Raw genomic sequence first — 21,059 nt, 5'->3', positions numbered from 1 at the left:
AAAAACTTATATTTATGAAGTTATTTCACCTTAAAATTCTCAAATTTCGGTAATTTCAACCAATCAATGACGTGTATTCAGCTGAATAAAATTACAGCTGTACTGGCAACGACCTCGCTCGAATCTTTTTACACATGCCACCAGCACAGGTGCCAGTAAGGAGACTTTGGTAACGATCATGCTCGAATGGTGACCTTTTATGTGCCACTGGCACGGAAGCCAGTTGGCTGCTCTGTCAACGATCACACTGGGATGGTGCTCTTGACACCCAGATAATAATTTCAAAAGTCCAAAAAATACCACACAACAAATATTACTGTTATAAAAACTTTAATTTCAATTTCATGAGATTTATAAAATTAAATTTTAATTTACATTTTGCAATGAGCATTTTGTCAAGAATCTAAGTGGTAAGAGATAACAAATCTCACACTTAATTCTTCAATCTTTATTATTTTTATTGTTTATTTTTTTACTTGTTGCAGTCATTTGAGTGTGGTCATGTCGGAGCACTGCCTTGAAAGGGTTTTTTTTTCAAATAAATCAACCTCAGGACTTATTTCTGAAGCCAAGTATTTATTTCATTGGTCTCTTTTATCAAACTTCTAAATTAAAAGGACATAAACACACCAACACCGGTTGTCAAGTGATGACATTCCTCAACAAAAAAAAAAGATAGATTGGTAGAATAAAACTGCTTTCCACAATTAAGGTTAATGAAATTTAACGACACATAATTCTTTTCCCAAGACATACTTATAAACTACAAGATTACAGCACACATTGAAGGCACATAGATCAGTGGTTAGAGCGTCGGGCTCACAATCATGAGGTAGTGGGTTCGATTCCTGGACTGGGCTGTTATTCTTGGTCAAGATGCTTTATTTCATGTTGCTACAGTTCTCTCATCTGTAGAAATGAGTCGCGATGTCACTGCAAGCAGAAGTAAATAATAAAGCCACCTTTCTCTCTAGTGTAGTCACACTCATTTGAAGGGAATCTTAGTCTCAGAAACTGCATTGGGAATCTCACCTGAGCTGGTATCACAGGGCGGCGAGCTGGCAGAACCGTTAGCACGCCGGGCGAAAAGCGTAGCTGTATTTCGTCTGCCCTTACGTTCTGAGTTCAAATTCCGCCAAGGTCAACTTTGCCTTTCATCCTTTCGGGGTCGATAAATTAAGTACCAGTTACGCACTGGGGTCGATGTAATCGACTTAATCCCTTTGTCTGTCCTTGTTTGTCCCCTCTGTGTTTAGCCCCTTGTGGGTAGTAAAGAAATAGGTATTTCGTCTGCCGCTACATTCTGAGTTCAAATTCCGCCGAGGTCGACTTTGCCTTTCATCCTTTCGGGGTCGATAAATTAAGTACCAGTTATGCACTGGGGTCGATGTAATTGACTTAATCCCTTTGCCTGTCCTTGTTTGTCCCCTTGTGGGTAGTAAAGAAATAGGTATCACCAAAAATAAATAAATTTTGGTTTAATTGGTTGAAAAAGTTCCCTAACCACTGACTTAGAGGGTCCTTTTTCAATACTTACAGTTAAATAAGCTTTAATTTTTGCATTCTAATGGATGGTTTTTCTCCCCCCTTTGTAAGGAAGTTAATTCTTAAGAACAAATTCATTGTTTCACAAGTGTTCTTTTAAATTATTTATTGGTAAGCTGGCAGAATCTTTAGCACAATGAGTAAATTGCTTAACAGTATTCAGTCCGTCTATATCAGTGGTTTTCAACCAGAGTTCCGCAAGAAGTTACAAAACTGCTGAAATCGGCAGTAATTTTTAATTCTCCTGTGCAGATATGTGTGCATAAGACTATTAAATTATTGCACAGGGGTCCCTCGAGCCAGTGGAATGTTTCCTAGGGGTTCTGCTCCAGCAAAAAGTTTGAAAAGCACTGGTCTATATCGATGGTTCTCAACTAGGGTCCATATGGCCCTTGGGGTTCCACATAAGATTTTGTTGTTAAAATTTATCTCCAATAAAATAAACCAAAAAGCACACAATACACACCATGAAGTGATTGGTGTTAAGAAGTGAATCAAGCTATAGAAACCATATCAAATACTGGTGCCCAGTGCAGTCCTCAAAGACAGTGGATCCTGTCAAAGTGTCCAATGCATACCAGTATGGAACATGGACACTTAAATGAAGACCATCATCATCCTTGTCATCAACATGGGTTAGATGGATGCTGATGAAGGAACAAAACTCCTCGAAATACGGCATAGGCAATCATTATCTATTTTAAACAGTGGTACATCAGCATGGCCACAGCTCTGAGCTGAAACTACAGAAAAAAAAAAACATTGGTGCAGGAGTGGCTGTGTGGTAAGTAGCTTGTTTACCAACCACATGGTTCCGGATTCAGTCCCACTGCATGGCACCTTGGGCAAGTGACTTCTACTATAGCCTCAGGCCGACCAAAGTCTTGTGAGTGGATTTGGTAGACGGAAACTGAAAAGAAGCCCATCGTATATATGTATATATATATGTGTGTATGTGTTTTTGTGTGTCTGTGTTTGTCCCCGTAGCATTGCTTGATAACCAATGCTGGTGTGTTTGTATCCCCGTTACTTAGCGGATCAGCAAAAGAGACCGATAGAATAATTAATGGGCTTACAAAAGAATAAGTCCCGGGGTCGATTTGCTCGACTAAAAGGCGGTGCTCCAGCATGGTCGCAGTCAAATGACTGAAACAAGTAAAAGAGTAAAGAGAATCATTCACAGAGGAAGGATTTTTTTTCAAGAGTGAATTTTTTTGTGTCTGGCAAGATTGGAACTACTTCTGAACGACTTCTCACAAATTTCGCAATAATACGGTTTTTCCCCAGTGTGAATTCGTACATGGTTGACAAGGTTGGCATTATTACTGAAAGATTTTCCACATATTTCACAGTGGCAGGGTTTCTCGCCTGAATGAATTCGTTTGTGTCTGGTCAAATCACTGTTATTCACAAAACCTTTCTCGCATATGTCGCAGCGATGAGCTTTCTCGCCAGAGTGTATTTTCTTGTGAGTCGACAAGGAACTGTTATTCACAAAATGCTTCCCGCACGTTTCGCAGCGGAAAGGCTTTTCCCCCGTGTGCGTCGTTCCGTGATATATAAGACGTGAACGAGAGGAGAAGGATTTACCGCAGATTTCGCAATGGTGTCGTTTCTCCCCCGTATGGACCCTGTTGTGACAGACGAGATGTGAAACCTGAATGAAAGATTTTCCGCAAATTTCACAATGATGTGGTTTTTCCCCAGTATGCGTCCGTTTGTGGTCTATGAGACTAGAATTAACCGAGAAGGATTTTCCACAAATTTCACAATGCTTAGGTTTTTCCTCATTGTGGATCTTTTTGTGTCGTGTTAAATCACCTTTATCCACAAAAGATTTTCCACACATTTCACAGTGGAATGGCCTTTCTCCAGAGTGCATAGTCTTATGGTGTACAAGACTGGAATTCAAAGAGAACGTCTTACCACAGATTTCACAGTCGTAGGGTTTTTCTGCAGAGTGTACTGTCTTATGTTGTCCAAGTCTGGACTTAAGGGAGAAAGATTTTCCACAGATTTCACAGTGGTATGGCGTTTCTCCCGTGTGAATACGTATATGAGTAACCAGACTCGATTTCTGACTGAAATTCTTTTCACATACTTCGCACTGAAATGGCTTCTCTCCCGTGTGAATTCGTTTGTGACTTTTTAAATAACTATTAAGGGCAAAAGATTTCCCGCATATTTCACAGCGGAAAGGTTTGTTTCCCGTGTGACTATGTTTATGGATGGCAAGATTATAATTGTCAGAGAAAAATTTACCGCAAATTTCACACGGAAACGGTTTTTCTCCCGTGTGTACTCTCTTGTGTTTGGTCAAATTGCTGTTTTTCCCAAATGATTTCCCGCATATTTCACAGCGGTAAGGTTTCTTTCCCGTGTGGATACGTTTATGAAGAGCAAGATGAGACGTCCGAGAGAAAGATTTCCCACATACTTCACAAAGATACGGTTTTTCCCCGGTGTGCACTTTCTCGTGTTCTTTTAAATAACGGGCTTTGCCAAACGATTTCCCGCAGACTTCACAGCAAACATTTTTGTCCAGTGATTTTTCTTCGGTAAATACTTCACCACCTAATGTTTTCTCGTCGCTATAAGACTGCGTTACAATATCCGGATTGATAACAATCGAGTCGAGAATATCCAAGGGTTTAACGTCCTCCATATTCACTCCGGGTCGGCTTCTCTGGGATATTGCGAGTCTCCTTTCACAAGCGGGTAAAATATACAATATGCATATAATTTCTACTTACCCCAAGTGTATTCGTAGCTGACTATGTCCATATAGCACAAATACATATTTTTAAAACAGAACTTTTTTTTTATCTACGTTATGAAATATAGTCATGGCTTAATATGTGTGTTATAGTCTGTCTGGAAAATCCGCATGTGTGTGTCTGTATGTAGTACGATGAATTCACGTTTGTTCACCACTGTGGTGGCAACGGAATTGATTGAGGTTTTAAATATGCAAGTCAACTACAAACGGAAGAAATATCATCAAAGTTATTCAACCAGTATTGTTGAGGTCGACTTTGCCTTTCATCCTTTCGGGGTCGATAAATTAAGTACCAGTTACGCACTGGGGTCGATGTAATCGACTTAATCCGTTTGTCTGTCCTTGTTTGTCCCCTCTATGTTTAGCCCCTTGTGGGTAGTAAAGAAACAGTTATTCAACCAGTATTTGGCCCCTGAAGTCCATATTCTTGTAAACAATTCCGGATGTAACGAAAGCTGGTAACAAAATTATACATTTCATCATCGCGGTGACGGAGCCCCGAGTCTGAACCATTTTAGCTGGTTCTATGTTATCGGCAAAAATTAATGTTTACCTTACAACGAGATAATTACATTTGCTCAAGTAATTATAAATAGATGAAGTGCGCGGTGTAGTGGATAATTTTTCCCTTGCGTAAATCATACCGGAGACAGGAGTTTAATGTACATAGCATAATTCAGTTCATCCAGAAATATTTTTAATCATATCAGTTCGCTCTTGCAGTTACCCCCAAAATATTATCCAGGAAAATAACTATTGTGTATCAATGTGGCTTCCTCTCTATTGTCGTTAGCAAAACTGAAGTATTTTGGCTTTATATACAAAATGATGCCAAGATGTTGTTATCTCCCGTACCAATAACCAACAAACAACCCGGATACTTTGTTTGATGCTGAATTACAATCCTGCTTTTATTTTGTTATGTAGCACGGGTTGTACAGGCTGTATAATAATGTGGTCGTTATTTCAGGGTACCGTCGAAGCTGGTAGCTTGATCACACTGAGATTGTCAAATCTTCTCATATTAAAGAGATCACACTGCATAAACTATTCAAACCCCGAGAAATGTCGAGGTGTTTCGGTGGATGGATGGACGGACAGACAGAAGGACAAACAGATAGATAAGTTGATAGACTAGCAGGCATACTTCTCCGACTGCCGTTACGTTGTGAGTTCAAATTCCGCCGAGGTCATCTTTGCCTTTCATCCTTTAGGGGTCGATAAATTAAATACCAGTTACGCACTGGGGTCAATATAATCGACTTAATCCGTTTGTCTGTCCTTGTTTGTCTTCTCTGTGTTTAGCCCCTTGTGGTTAGTAAAGAAATAGGCATATTTCTCCGATCATGCTGATTTCGGGGTGTGCAACGAACATTAACCCACTACTGCCCGTATTAGTTCTTAAAGCCAGCATTTAATTCGTTCATGGCCAATTCTATGGTCTCTAGTTAATCCAATTCTTAACTATATTAAATACAATTAAGTTCGTTGAAAAAAGACCAGTGTTCTGCTGCATTTTGAAATATAATAATATTATATTGGGAAGAAAGTGCATTTTTGACATGATCGCTTAGAGCAGAGGTCGGAAAACCGAAGTAAATTATCCCAAGTGGGGTAAAAATGAAATTTTGGTGGGTAAGAAGGACTCCTTAGACATAAGTAAAATTATTTAAAAAATGTGTTCCTTGTTACAAATTTTCTTTCTGGCGATTTTGCACCTGTCCAATGTAAATAACGTGTAGATAGATTTAATAAACCTTTTGAATTCAAAGAATCTGATTTTCTTCCTTTCAAACCAGGTGGTGGTGGTGGGGCCGTCGGCGTAAATAAATAAATTTTGGGGGTAATTGGTTGAAAAAGTTCTCTAACCACTGACTTTAGAAGGCCCTTTTTCAATACTTACAGTTAAGTAAACTTTAATTTTTGCATTCTAATGGGTTTTTTTCCCCCTTTGTAAGGAAGTTAATTCTTAAGAACAAATTCGTTATTTCACAAGTGTTCTTTTAAATTATTTATTGGTAAACTGGCAGAATCATTAGTTCAATGAGTAAATTGCTTAGCAGTATTTTGTCCGTCTATATCAGGGGTTTTCAACCAGGGTTCCGCCAGTACAGTCCAGGGGTTCCGCAAAAAGTTACAAAACTGCTAAAATCGGCAGTAATTTTTAATTCTCCTATGCAGAGATATGTGTGCATAAGACTATTAAATTATTGCACAGGGGTTCCTCGAGCCAGTGGAATGTTTCCTTGGGGTTACGCTCCAGCAAAAAGTTTGAAAAGCACTGGTCTATATCAATGGTTCTCAACTAGGGTCCATATGGCCCTTGGGGTTCCACATAAAATTTTGTTGTTAAAATTTATCTGCAATAAATTAGTTTTATGTCTACAATGCATAAAATATTTTAACAATTTTGTTATACAACTCCTAATGATATTCAATTATAGAAATATAATCGGAATGACTTGGAGGGTCCATCTGAGTAAAATAGGAACGAAAGGGAGGTCCACAGGTAAAAAAAATAGTTAAGAAATACTGGTCTATGTGATCTGAGTTCAAATACCACTGAGGTCACCTTTGTCTTTTGTTCTTTCAGAGTTGATAAAATAAATACCAGTTGATCACTGGGGTTGATGTGATTGACCAACTACTCCTGGATGAGTAAGAGTATAAAAACTGGACCCTTCTACTGAGTCACGTTGTGCCAGTGACAGAGAAGGCTTGTCAAACCAGTTTGGTTGCAAGCTTAACCCTTTCGTTACCGTATTTCTGTTGAGATGCTCTGTGTTTCTTTCAATTATTTTAGACGTAACAGAGAATTTAATAAAATAAGTTAGCCATCATTCAACTAGTGTTAGGAACATAAATTGTGACTAAGGTTTGGTGGAAGATTTTAATTAAAATCTTATGAAAACAAGACATTTGTACTCAGAGCCAGAGCTGGTTTCAGCCGGGTTGGTCATGAAAGGGTTAAATTCATGGCCTTCACATTAACTGATCCTCCTGTATTTTCTTTTACTTTTACTCAAAGCCAGGAACTTTTCAGCACCCTCTCTTACAAGTTGTCTTGCAGATGCATGGCTAACTTGCATTATACAAGGATGGATGAGAGTAGTTGGGAAACAAATACATTTAAAAAAATTTTTTGAAATATTTTTTATAAACCACAGATTAAAATATGGACAGTCCAAATTTTTGGCTTAAATCCCAGCAATGGAACATTAAATGTTTTTATGCAGAGAAGGACATTGAAAAACATCAATAAGTCAGTGACAAACAAACAAGGAGGGTATGAGGTGGTAGTGAGATGTGCTAAATATAACAGCTAAAATACTCCTTAAATCACACAAAAAACTTTTGTCTTGAATTTTGCACAATCATATAAATCTCCATATGTAGAACACAAATTTGCAAAAAATTTTCTCAAACTTCCAAAAAATTTAAATAGTTCCAAGAGGTCATATGGGATGCTTAAGGTAGAATTCTACATAATTCTTTCACCTTCCTCTCCTTTACTATTGTTCTTTCCAATATTCAGTCCATTCTTCTCACCGCCTTCACCAGCTCCTCGATTCAGACCCACTAACGTCTGAATACAGATATATCCATGTCTAAGGGAGTGCTGAAAATTTCCTGGCTTTCAAGGTATCACAAAAGGCCTGGTTGTAGGCCCAACATTCCAATTCCTTTTACAGGACTTACAAAAACTGAAGGGCCACTGCAATATGTGTGTGGATACTAAGTCAGGGCCGAGATCTGAACATCAGTGTATATACCATATAAAAACACATCTGTCTATGCCTATGTATATGCAGATATATCCATATACAAGGGAGTGCTGAAAATTTCCTGGCTTTCAAGGTATCACAAAAGGCCTGCCTGGTTGTAGGCCCAACATTCCAAGTCCTTTTACAGGACTTACAAAAACTGAAGGACTGCTGCAATGTGTGTGTGGATCCGAGAGGGGAGTATGTTGAATAAAATCATAATTAACGGATTCTCTAAACCGCTGCCAAGCAACACAAAGATCCTGTCCGACTCCCCAAAAAATAAACCAGCAACTGAATCAACGCATGCGCAGGAACTGGAAGCAAAGAAGCCAGCTTCTTATCTCACAGTCACACCTGTGCCTATGTATTTTCAACTCCATCTCCCTCACCATCCCCCTTTTCCGCTTTGTCTGTTGGGGACATGAAGTGGTCTGACTTACAGGAAGTTTTGCATTCCACTCCTTAAATACTTAGAGATCATCATCATCGTTTAACGTCCGTTTTCCGTGCTAGCATGGGTTGGACGGTTCGACCGGGGTCTGGGAAGCCAGGAGGCTGCACCAGGCTCCAGTCTGATCTGGCAGAGTTTCTACCGCTGGATGCCCTTCCTAACGCCTTCATCATCGTTTAACGTCCGTTTTCCGTGCTAGCATGGGTTGGACGGTTCGACCGGGGTCTGGGAAGCCAGAAGGCTGCACCAGGCTCCAGTCTGATCTGGCAGAGTTTCTACCGCTGGATGCCCTTCCTAACGCCTTCATCATTTAACGTCCGTTTTCCGTGCTAGCATGGGTTGGACGGTTCGACCGGGGTCTGGGAAGCCAGGAGGCTGCACCAGGCTCCAATCTGATCTGGCAGTGTTTCTACAGCTGGATGCCCTTCCTAACACCTTCATCGTTTAACGTCCGTTTTCCGTGCTTGCATGGGTTGGACGGTTCAACTGGGGTCTGGGAAGCCAGAAGGCTGCACCAGGCTCCAGTCTGATCTGGCAGTGTTTCTACAGCTGGATGCCCTTCCTAATGCCTTCATCCTTTAACGTCCATTTTCCGTGCTTGCATGGGTTGGACGGTTTGACCGGGGTCTGGGAAGCCAGAAGGCTGCACCAGTCTCCAGTCTGATCTGGCAGTGTTTCTACCGATGGATGCCCTTCCTAATGCCTTCATCGTTTAACGTCCGTTTTCCGATCTAGCATGGGTTGGACGGTTCAACCGGGGTCTGGGAAGCCAGGAGGCTGCACCAGGCTCCAGTCTGATCTGGCAGTGTTTTTACGGCTGGATGCCCTTCCTAACGCCTTCATCGTTTAACATCCGTTTTCCATGTTAGCATGGGTTGGACGGTTCGACCGGGGTCTGGGTAGCCAGGAGGCTGCACCAGGCTCCAGTCTGATCTGGCAGTGTTTCTACAGATGGATGCCCTTCCTAACGCCTTCATCATTTAACGTCCGTTTTCCGTGCTAGCATGGGTTGGACGGTTCGACCGGGGTCTGGGAAGCCAGGAGGCTGCACCAGACTCCAGTCTGATCTGGCAGTGTTTCTACAGGTGGATGCCCTTCCTAACGCTAACCACTCTGAGAGTGTAACGGGTGCTTTTTATGTGCCACCTGCACAGGTGCCAGACGAGGCTGGCAAACAGCCACGATCGGATGGTGCTTTTTATGTGCCACTGGCACGGGGGCCAGACGAGGCTGGCAACGGCCACAATCGGGTGGTGCTTTTTGCGTGCCAGCGGCACCGAGGCCAGTCGGGGCGGCGCTGGCAACGGCCACATTTGGATGGTTCCCTTACGTGCCACCGGCACTGGTATCTCAGCTACAATTTCCATTGATGTTGAAAGATTTCGATTTCGATTTTCACTTGCCTCAACAGGTCTTCACAAGTAGGATTTGTGTCATAAGAAGGAAAGGTATGGCTACGTCCCAGGTAGAGGCCACCGTGGCTTAGGAGGACTCTTGAGCTGCTTCTCCTCCACCTGCAGGATGAGATCCAGTGATTTCCTTATCCATGGCTTGGAGGACAGCCACCTCCTCCTCACTTCTAACAAGGACAGCTGCCGCGACCCCAAGCCATTTCTATATCAGGTGGGATTGCTTCCACCCTTACCTTGGAAGTTATATACATTATTTGGTTCGACTGTTTCCTTGGTGCTTAATGTTCTGACTTAGAGGAAGTTGTCCATTCCACTCAAAATCTCTCGTGGAAGCGTCATCCAACCAAAATGCAAATATATGGGAAACTACCACCTGTGTCATCTCTTGTGAAAGGTAGGAGAGTCCAGTTTGCTGGACATTGTTGTAGGGCTGAAAACGGGGTAATTTCTACACCTCTCCTCTGGAAGCCATCTACTCGCAATACCAGAGGGTGCACACTCTCCTACCCTGATGTAATCTCCAGGGATACAGGCATCCAGCAACAGGACCTCCGTAATGCTATGATGGACCGTGAAGTCTGGCGTAGCATGGTAAATTCCATTGTCTCGACCACGGTCGAACAATGATGATACCACTCCTTAAATACTTAAATCCATGCAATATTTTATTAATTCAATTGTACAGGACAAGCCACTTCACATTGCTGCCGGCCACATGTATGCAAAATGTTACATTTATAACTTAGAAACAATTTATTTCGCACTTAAACGAAATAAAGCAAAACAAAATTCATACTCAAGGAGAAAGAGAGGCGCAGGAGTGGCTGTGTGGTAAGAAGCTTGTTTACCAACCACATGGTTCCGGGTTCAGTCCCACTGCGTGGCACCTTGGGCAAGTGTCTTCTACTATAGCCTTGGGCCGACCAAAGCCTTGTGAGTGGATTTGGTTGATGGAAACTGAAAGAAGCCTGTCGTATATATATATATATAGGCGCAGGAGTGGCTGTGTGGTAAGTAGCTTGTTTACCAACCACATGGTTCTGGGTTCAGTCCCACTGCGTGGCACCTTGGGCAAGTGTCTTCTACTATAGCCTCGGGCCGACCAAAGCCTTGTGAGTGGATTTGGTAGACGGAAACTGAAAGAAGCCCGTCATATATATGTATATATATATATATATATATGTGTGTTTGTGTTTGTCACCCCAACATCGCTTGACAACCGATGCTGGTGTGTTTACAGCAAAAGAGACCAATAGAATAAGAACTGGGCTTACAAAAGAATAAATCCCGGGGTCGAGTTGCTCGATTAAAGGCGGTGCTCCAGCATGGCCGCAGTCAAATGACTGAAACAAGTAAAAGAGTATATCATAGAAGGTTTCTCTTAAAACAATGACATATTTGTGTGAGAATTTGAAAAGTATTATTTCCAACATATTTCACCATCAACAACTCGGGGTCGAGTTGCTCGATTAAAGGCAGTGCTCCAGCATGGCCGCGCTCAGATGATTGAAAGAAAGTAAAAGAGTAAAAGAGAGACATACAAATATACATGAAAATATATATACCAATGCACACGGGCATGCAGTTTCATGATCCAATCTAAATTCCAGATCCAGCATGGGGAAGTTCCCAAGAATTATTTTTACATAAACAAAATAACACAAATGGGTTAAAGGTACACTACAGCTGTTTCAAGTGCGGTTTTTTTTTATTGATGACTAATTCAATTACATCATTAAAAAAATTTTTTTTCTTCTTCAGGTGAATTAATAAAAATTTTTAATTTGGTTCAGAGACAAAAATACCAAAATGTGGAATATGAATTACCCTACTCATATCAAAGTATTCCACATTCCTCTTCAGTGGAGAGGGGTTTGCCTTCAGTGTGGCACAGTAGACAGCCACTAATCCAAGAAAATCAGTAATCTGGCACTAATTTCAGCTAGAAAAATTTTAAATTTCCTGGGTCGCCACACCAAGCAGTTGCTACAGTTTGTTTGTGCCACTTGCTGCGTAAACACACATTTGTAAATAAAGGCAGCCCTTTCCAGTTTTGGGGCTAAATCAGTTTTGCACCTCTCCCTCGAAAAATGCAGTGTTTTGAAAAAAATTTTTTCAGATTCCTACATTTTAGATGTCAGGGATTACAAATATACAAGTGTCATAGTGCTAGTTATATTATATTTGATGTTAATCAACTGTCAGAGTTCAAATATTACCCCGTGTATTTTTCACGACAGGCTGTTCCCCCAATGTGGATTTGGTGGATGACAAGATGAGGATTGGAAAAAAATAAATTCCCATGTATTTCACAATGATAAGGGTTTTTCTTCTTCTTCAGTGTATCATTTTGTGATGTACAAAATGAGGGGGCAGAATTCAAGTTTAAGCACCCCGTATCGTATCTCATAACTTTTTTATTTTTGGTAATTTTCAGGAAAATGTTTGCAAATTTGTGTTCTACACTTGGGATTCCATACAATTATAATTTTTTAAACTCCCTCCCCAATAAATTCTAAAAGTTTCACTCTTTTTCAAGTAGAATTCTGGTTTAAGCCCCTTTGGCGTAACTTCGGTATAGGTACCGGAAACATTTCAACAAAGTGAAACAAACACTTTCCTCTCTGGAAAGTGAGAGTAGAGAGGGAAATTTTGTCTAGTGTATGTTTCAAAAAAAGATGGGTGAATGTAGCAAGGATAGCACATGTGAATGATGGAGCCAGCTTGAGCATAATCCTATGAACCAAAAAAATGAAGGATTTAGACAGGATGCTGTTCGCTGCATTTTTTTTTTTATATATATATATGGGGGGGGGGAGAAAAGGGTTTCTGTTATCTTCAGAAATATAAACAAAGCCACTTCCAGTACTTACGGTACCTATACCGAAGGATCGCCCACAATTTTTTTTTTTTTAAATACCAACAAATAAAAAAGTTATGAATGGTTTATATAGGGTGTTTAAACCAGAATCCCGCCGATGACAACTATTAACAAACAATTTTTAAGCGTCTTTCTCAGAGCTAGAGTTATCTGCAGCGTGTGTTTTTTGGTGTGTAGTTAAGGCACTGTTGTTTATAAAATACTTTCCACATATTTCACAGAGGAATGGTTTTTCTCCTGTGTGTACCCTTTTGTGAACCCCAAGAACGGAATTCTGAGAGAATGATTTCCCGCAAATGTCACAAGTATATGGCTTTTCTCCGGTGTGAATACGTACGTGGGTAACAAGTCCCGAATTCTTGGTGAAGGACTTCCCACAAGTTTCACACCGGAATAGTTTTTCTCCCGTGTGTATTCGTTTGTGTCGAATCAAATCGCTATTATTGGCATAAGACTTACCACATGTTTTGCAATGGAATGGTTTTTCTCCAGCGTGCATCCGTTTGTGTCCGACTAACACATCGTTAGAAAAAAAAGAATCGCCACAAATATCGCATTTGTAAGGTTTTTCCCCCGTGTGAAATCTCCTGTGTTCCGTTAGATTAAGGTTAGAACTGAAAGATTTACCGCATATGTCACAGTGATAAAGTCTTTGTAGAGTAAATGTCTCACTGCCCAAAGGTTTCACAACAGTGTATGTCTGCGTCACGGGATCCAGATTGGTGAAAACAGTTGTGTTGTTGGACGAATCCAAGAGTTTAACGTCCTCCATATTCATCCTTAATGAATTGTCAAAATCTAAGGAATATCTCTGACTGTAATATATTGTGGTTCAGTTCCTTGTCTTGGATAGTACAGCACTTTGTTTGCAAGTGGGGGCGGAATAATCAGAGTAAATATATGTTCAACTTACCCTAGGATAGTTGTCGCGAACAGAATCCTCTTTAAGTTGCAAACATATTTTTGCAGACAAACCTATGTGCTACTTTTTCAATGTTATGAAATATGGATATGGTTTAATGGGTGGTATGTAAGCTTAAAAAATGAGGTCAATAAATACACAAGTGGCAAAGCAAAGTAATCAAATAGGCATTCCGCAAAGACGGGCTTAAATTAATTGTAAACCCAACAGATGTGTAAAAAGGAATAAATTATATTAATCCAAAACCGATGTCGGAGAAAGAAAATAATTGCGTGTATGTGTCTGTATGTATATGTTTCTTTACTACCTACAAGGGGCTAAAACAGAGGGGACAAACATGGACAGACAAACGGATTAAGTCGATTATATCGACCCCAGTGAGGTAACTGGTACTTATTTAATCTGTAATGTGTCTGTATATATATAATCTCGAGATTAATCAGCCGAAATTGCGAGGATGATAGGGTTTCTTGACTGAAGATTGAAGGCTTCGAATGTCAGGTCCGTGTTTTTTGTATCGTCTTCTAAATGTTTTGCGTTCTTGTCCCAGTTTGTATTCTTTTAACATATATATATATATATATCAGGGGCAGCTGAAGAAGGGGAATATTCCTTGTATTGTTTGTCTTGTACCCTGTTTTTTCGTTGTTTAAAAAAAGTCCGTTTCCTTGTTTGATTTTATGTTTTCGTTTCTCGTTGTGTTCTACGTTTATTTGTGGTGTCCTGTACTCATATATGCATGTATATATACATATAGATGTAGGTATGTACATATATGTATGTATGTATGCGTATGTTTTGATTGTTAAATTGCTATTATATGATTGAACGCCTCGCGTCACTTTCTTATTTCTCGAAGTAAGTTTATATATATATATACATGTATATATATATTATATATAGGGAGTGCAAGTGCCTGTTGTATATGAATCACAATTGTTCATCACAGAATGCAGAAACGAAGAAGGTGTGTGTGTGACAAATGTGAAGAAAGATTAATTAAAGATATTCATTCATCAGTTGTTTATCAATATCCATTTCCTTGTAATGAATTCAGGATGTAGTGTAAGCTTGTATGCTTGTAATAAAATGGAATATTTAATGATGCAGACGAGGTAATAAAGTCCTTGAAGTAATTAAGTGGTTTTATGCTATCCAAACATTAATGTTCAAGTACAATAATACTAAGTGGGCGGTGTAGAGAATAATTTTTACCTTAACATAAAAAGGACTGGTTTCATAATTTAAAGGGCCTCCTTACAGAACTTAATAAGTCTAGAAACACTTTCTGTTATATCAACTTGCCCTATCAGCTGTACCCAAATGACAGTAAGTTAATAAATTTTAAAAAGCATTATCCAGTGAAATAACAACTGGATGCAAAATTGAATGAAAAAACTGGAGGTTATTAAGATTGACCAGTAATAATGGGAAATGTAAAAATCGAACTTGGATTGCTGAAACGAATAAGTAAATGCATTCAGATAAATAACCATAGCTCTTCTTGATCTAAATTATTTTCGATCTTTTGGGTTTTTTTCTTTCTTCCAAAAGTGCCCTCGGCTTTCTGTTTTGAACATCGAAGAATCCAATTGTGTCACGACGTTCCTGTCCCTTACTTTTTAACACTCAAAATTCTAATATAAAATTTCTAATAGTGTAGAAAAAATAGGGTTTAGACAGGATGCTGTTCACCGCATTTTTAAAATCCATTTTCAAATAAGTCCTATCATATTTTATCATTAACTTTGCAAAGAATAATTTATCAATAATTTGTTTCCATAATTCAAGGAATCCAAGTTAATTCTTTGACATGCCCTCTTGATGCCACTTTCCCGAAATTTGATTGTGCAATCACATTATATCAGGGCTGGGGGAAACTTTTTAGTGCAGCAGGCAAAAAATTCCAAAGAAAAGGGTTCGCAGGCGGATCACAATTTTTAACCCTGAAATCTGTGTTAAATCTTGTATATATGTATATAAAATTCGATATACATTAATAAAGATAAGTTTAAGACATTAAATTAAAGCAAAACATCTTCTTTAACGCTGCCACTGAATTTAAGACGTTTATATTACTTATGAGGCATTTATATTTCTCAGCTGGAGTGTGGTTGGGTCAAAAGGGATGGGGATCTTTTCGGTTTGAAGGGCAGTTTTTAACATAATTTCTAGGTAACTAAAAAATTTTTAACTTCGTATACTGGTAGAATGTATTTATAAAACACCTTTTTCTCTTGGTTTTATTGAGAAAATTCTATAGTTTGTAAGATATTTGTTGTTTTTTCTTCAATTTCTGCAATTTCAACCAATCAGTGACGTCTATTGAGGTAAAAAACATTATGTGCCGTATGAATATGTCCCTCGTTTAAGAAACAGATTGGGTTTATTTACATTTGTGAAGAAAAAAATATACCCTTCCCCCTAAAATAGATTGAAATGCAATAGATCGATACTAGGGTCATAATTATGGGTGACAATTTCATATGACACCACTAGAAAAAACTGCCGTTCAAACCGAAAAGATCCAAAAGAGGATGGTACAAACCTAGCAATAAGTGTTTTATAGTGGAAACAAAATTTTCATTCGAATTGCAACCACTGGATGATTTTCTGTTCTAGTTTAACCGTTTCAAGTCGTAGTGGAAACGCCACTTATGTCGCAAAGAGGCATACGAATATTGTATAAATTTTATAACTGATAATTTACTATATTTTGTACACCAGCCTGCGGGCGCAATAAGATGGGCACGCGTGCGGGGGATCGTCATCCCTACATTATATGGAAAACTTTTAGTCATTAAATGTGGTGAAACAAATAAAGTAAATAAATTACTTGGGACGTGTAAAAACATCAGGGTTTACTTCTTGAAATACCAAAACGGAAACAAAATCAAAAGTTTAAAAAAGTGAAACCTAGCAAAAAAATGTTTTTCAGAGCTTCAGCTGTTATTTCTAGCAATTCGAGCGACCACATTAAGGCTTCCTCATTTTCTGAGCTGGTTTGACCAGCATAAACACGAGGAGGTGACAAGTCGAGTTAAGAGCATCGGCAATCTCATCTGTCTATCTATTTATCTTTCTATCTATTTGTCTATTCATCTGTCTATCTATCAATCTAACTATCTATATAACTGTCTATCTATCTATCTATCTGTCCATCTATCTCTCTTCCTGTCTATCTATCTATCTATCTATCTAACTGTCCATCTATCTATCTATCTGTCTATTCTTTCTATCTATCTATCTATCTATCTAACCGTATGTTTATCTGTCTACCAGCTCTCTCTCTTGCTCTGTCTCTCTCACACATACGGCCTATTGACGTCCCATGTTTGAATAGTTTAGGTAGAGAAGCCTCCCTCATAAAACGAAATCGAAAGGGCTCCATTGTTTTAAATATTTAGTAATAGACTATTTTACAATCTCAAAGTGATTGCACTAGAAGCTCTGAGGGTACCGTTCACCCCACCGTCTGGAAGTAACGACAAAACTAAAGATTCAAACAGCAAAATCAAAAGAGGACCTTAAATAAAATATAAAACTAACAGTTGGTCATTGGTAAGGGCGTTAACTCCATGTTGGCATCATTTTGTATTGAAAACTGAAATATTTCAGATTTGTTAACGACAGCAGAGAGGCTCTCATATACTTATTTTCTTGGATAATGTTTTCAGAATTAACAGTTGGTTGGAGGCGGCTGCAAGAGGAAACTGATATTATTAAATATCAAATGTATTAAAGTTTGTTAGAGACTTTTCACTTAAGTTTACTTGGATGATATTTTTCGAGGGTCAAAATTATCCATTACACCGCATGCGATGTCTAAGGTAAACTAATTCTGATTCCTTCCAACCAACTTTAAATGTTCCAGACTCGGATCTTCCATCACCTCAAGGACTAAATATTTCCTTTTATTACCCACCTTCGCTGCGTCATGAATTCTTAACGAGAATATGGACTTCAATGGCTAAATACTGGTTGAATAACTTTGATATTATTTCTTCCCTTTGTAGTTTGACTTGCAAATCTAAAACCAAGATCGCCCCTTATTTCAGAACGTAGACGTTGAAAAAAAGGGGACGTTTATCTAGAATAATATATGTGCTACATGGACATATAAAAAGTGGTGAGCAAATGTGAATTCATCGTAAAACATACAGACACACACATACATGCGTATTTTCCAGACGTTTTAGACTACAAAGCAAATGTTAAGCCGTAACCATATTTCATAACGTAGACCTATAAAAAAAAACTGGGGACTTTTATCTACGATAATATATGTGCTACATGGATATAGTCAACAAGGGGTACACTGTGGGCAAGTAGAACACGTTGCATATTTTGCCCAGTTGTGAAAAGGGACTCAAAATATCGCAGAGAAGGACATATAGAATGGATATGGACTTCAATGGCTAAATACTGGTTGAATAACTTTGATATCATTTCTTCCCTTTGAAATTGACTTGCAAATCTAAAACCAAGATCGTTTTTATTGCAACAACATTGGTGAGCAAATGTGAATTCATCGTAATACATACAGACACACACATACATGCGTATTTTCCAGACACAATCAAGTAGAACACGTTGCATATTTTACCCAGTTGTGAAAAGAGACTCAAAATATCGCAGAGAAGGACATATAGAATGGATATGGACTTCAATGGCTAAATACTGGTTGAATAACTTTGATATCATTTCTTCCCTTTGAAATTGACTTGCAAATCTAAAACCAAGATCGTTTTTATTGCAACAACAGTGGTGAGCAAATGTGAATTCATCGTAATACATACAGACACACACATACATGCGTATTTTCCAGACACAATCAAGTAGAATACGTTGCATATTTTACCCAGTTGTGAAAAGAGACTCAAAATATCGCAGAGAAGGACATATAGAATGGAAATGGAGGACGTTAAACCCTTGGTTATTCCCAACTCGACTGTTTTGACCAATTTGGATTCAGTAGCAGATACTTCTAATAGTGATGAGAAAACTTTAGGTGTGCAAGTATTTACTACTGAAGAAAAATCATTGGACAAAACTGTTCGATGTGAAATTTATGGGAGCAAAACTGTTCTATGTGAAATTTATGGGACGTCATTCGGTAAAGTCCAATATTTAAGGGAATATAGGGAAATACGCCCTGGAAAAAACCCTTGCCGTGATGAGATATTTGAGAAATCACTCTCTCGAACGTCTCGCCGTAAACGTGGCACTTTACACTGTGAAATATGTGGAAAATCATTTTCGGATGATAGTTATTTAAAAATTCACCAAAGAACACACACGGGTGAAAGACCATTTCAGTGTGAAATATGTGAGAAATATTTTGGTCACAAATCGAGTTTGGTTACCCACATGCGTATTCACACTGGGGAACGGCCTTACCACTGTGACGTCTGTAGCAGAACGTTCTCCGTTAATTCTAGTTTTTTACGTCATAAAGCAATGCACTCCGGAGAAAGACCATTCCACTGCGAAATATGCGGGAAATATTTTGTGGATAATCGGGATTTAACAAGACACAAGAAGATCCACGATGAGGAGAAACCTGAGCGGTGTGAGATTTGCGGGAAATCTTTCCCGACTAAAACCAGGCTTGTTAACCATAAACGGACCCATACTGGTGAAAAACCCCATCACTGTGAAATTTGTGGGAAATTATTCGTCCAGGTTTCACATCTTGTCAACCACGTAAGGCTCCACACGGGGGAGAAACCATATGATTGTGAAATGTGTGAGAAGTCTTTTGCGACTAAAGGGGCCTTGATAAGGCACAGAAATATCCACACGGGAGAGAAGCCCTACAACTGTGAAGTCTGCGGGAAGTTATTCACTAGTAATTCTAGTCTTGTTTATCACTTAAGGATACATACTGGGGAAAAGCCCTATCGTTGTGATATATGTAAGAAGTCTTTCAGAAGCAGTAGTTATTTTGCCAAACACAAAAAGACACACGCTGGAGAAAAATGTGAATGATGATGATGATGATGATGTTCATTTAGTGTCTGTGTTTTGCCGAACTGCTAAGTGACGGGGACATAAACACACCAGCATCGGTTGTCAAGCGATGTTGGATGGGACAAACACAGACACACAAACATACACGCACGCACACACACACATATATATATATATATACATACACATATACGACGGGCTTCTTTTAGTTTCCGTCTACCAAATCCACTCTTCAATCTGGCATGGGTAGGCTGGTTTGACAAGATCCAACATGTTTGAGGACTGCGTTGTGCTCCTGTGTCTGATATGGGTTATACAGTTGGATGCCCTTCCTAACTCCAACCACTTGACATTTGTAATCTGTGGCTGAATACAAGCTGGAGAGAAACCTTACAGCTGTGACATCTGTGGGGAAATCCTTCCGAAGTAGTGGTCATTTTGCTAGACACAGAAAAATACACACCTGAGGAAAATTGCTCCACAGTAAATCATAATGATGATGATGTTCATTTAGTGTCAATGTGTTTTAAATCTGGCATGATTTAAATGGTTTTGCAGGATCCGATGTGTTTGAGGACTGTGTTGTGCTCCTGTGTCTGATGTGGGTTATACAGTTGGATGGCCTTCCTAACACCAACCACTTGACATTTGTAATCTATACCTGAATACAAGCTGGTGAGAAAAGAAGAAAATATTAAACACTGGTGCTGTGGCCACATAAAAGGCACTGGTGATGGTGCCATGTGGAAAGCGCTGGTGATGGTGTCTCGTAAAAACTACAGCTAATGGTGCTATGTAAAAATCACCAGTGCAGTGCCACATAAAAAGCACTGGTGTGGGTGGCATGTTGTGATGGTTCCACATAAAAAGTGCCCAGTACAATCTGCAAAGTGGTTAGCATTAAGAAAGGCATCCAGCTGTAGAAACCAAGCGAAAACAGACTATGGAACCTGTTGTGACCCCCTGGCCTTCCCAGCTCCTGTCAAGCCGTCCAACCCATGCCAGCATGGAAGAATGGACGTCAAACAATGATTGTCTTGTTGGAGATATATTCTGTCTTGTAATCTTGTAATATCTCTTGAAAACAGGTCTGTTTGTAATTAATGTTAATTACAGAGACATAGTCTCGTTAATTTTGACTGGGAAAATTTGTGGAAATTATTATATATCATTGAGATGATTTGTTGAAAATATTCATAAAAATAGAATTAAAAAATGTTAAACTTTTCTAAAATTTTATTTGAATTTATGTTGAAATCACTCTTTGTTATGTAAATCACATTTACATAATTTGTGACCAAATAACATGTGGTTAATGTAAATTAACAC

The 21,059-nt window shown here is 39.1% G+C and overlaps 3 protein-coding genes across 3 annotated transcripts in view; 1 reads left to right on the top strand and 2 right to left on the bottom strand.

Moving 5' to 3' along the window:
- The window catches only part of LOC115226502 (zinc finger protein 664-like), a 31,584-nt gene extending 17,487 nt beyond the window's left edge, over positions 1–14,097 (bottom strand). The window contains exon 1 of the mRNA XM_029797496.2: positions 12,919–14,097. Coding sequence (XP_029653356.1) covers positions 12,957–13,613 — 657 coding nt within the window. The 5' untranslated portion in view covers positions 13,614–14,097 and the 3' untranslated portion in view covers positions 12,919–12,956. The remainder of the gene's footprint in view (positions 1–12,918) is intronic.
- On the bottom strand, positions 2,744–4,210 carry LOC115226326 (zinc finger protein 726-like). Its single transcript, XM_029797325.2, has one exon. It carries the CDS (start codon positions 4,208–4,210, stop codon positions 2,744–2,746), a length of 1,467 nt encoding a protein of 488 aa, XP_029653185.1.
- A 3,036-nt stretch (positions 14,098–17,133) lies between the features above and the next one.
- LOC115226331 (zinc finger protein 525-like) lies at positions 17,134–19,852 on the top strand. Its single transcript, XM_036515070.1, has 2 exons — positions 17,134–18,308; positions 18,612–19,852. The coding sequence occupies exon 2, from the start codon at positions 18,666–18,668 to the stop codon at positions 19,746–19,748; it is 1,083 nt and encodes a 360-aa protein (XP_036370963.1). The 5' UTR covers positions 17,134–18,308; positions 18,612–18,665; the 3' UTR covers positions 19,749–19,852.
- The last annotated feature ends 1,207 nt before the right edge of the window (positions 19,853–21,059 follow it).

Source organism: Octopus sinensis, linkage group LG30, assembly GCF_006345805.1.
Source record: "Octopus sinensis linkage group LG30, ASM634580v1, whole genome shotgun sequence".
Taxonomy (NCBI): Eukaryota; Metazoa; Mollusca; class Cephalopoda; order Octopoda; family Octopodidae; genus Octopus; species Octopus sinensis.
The sequence above is the reverse complement of the archived record's forward strand: the minus strand, read 5'-3'. Positions and strand labels throughout refer to the sequence as shown.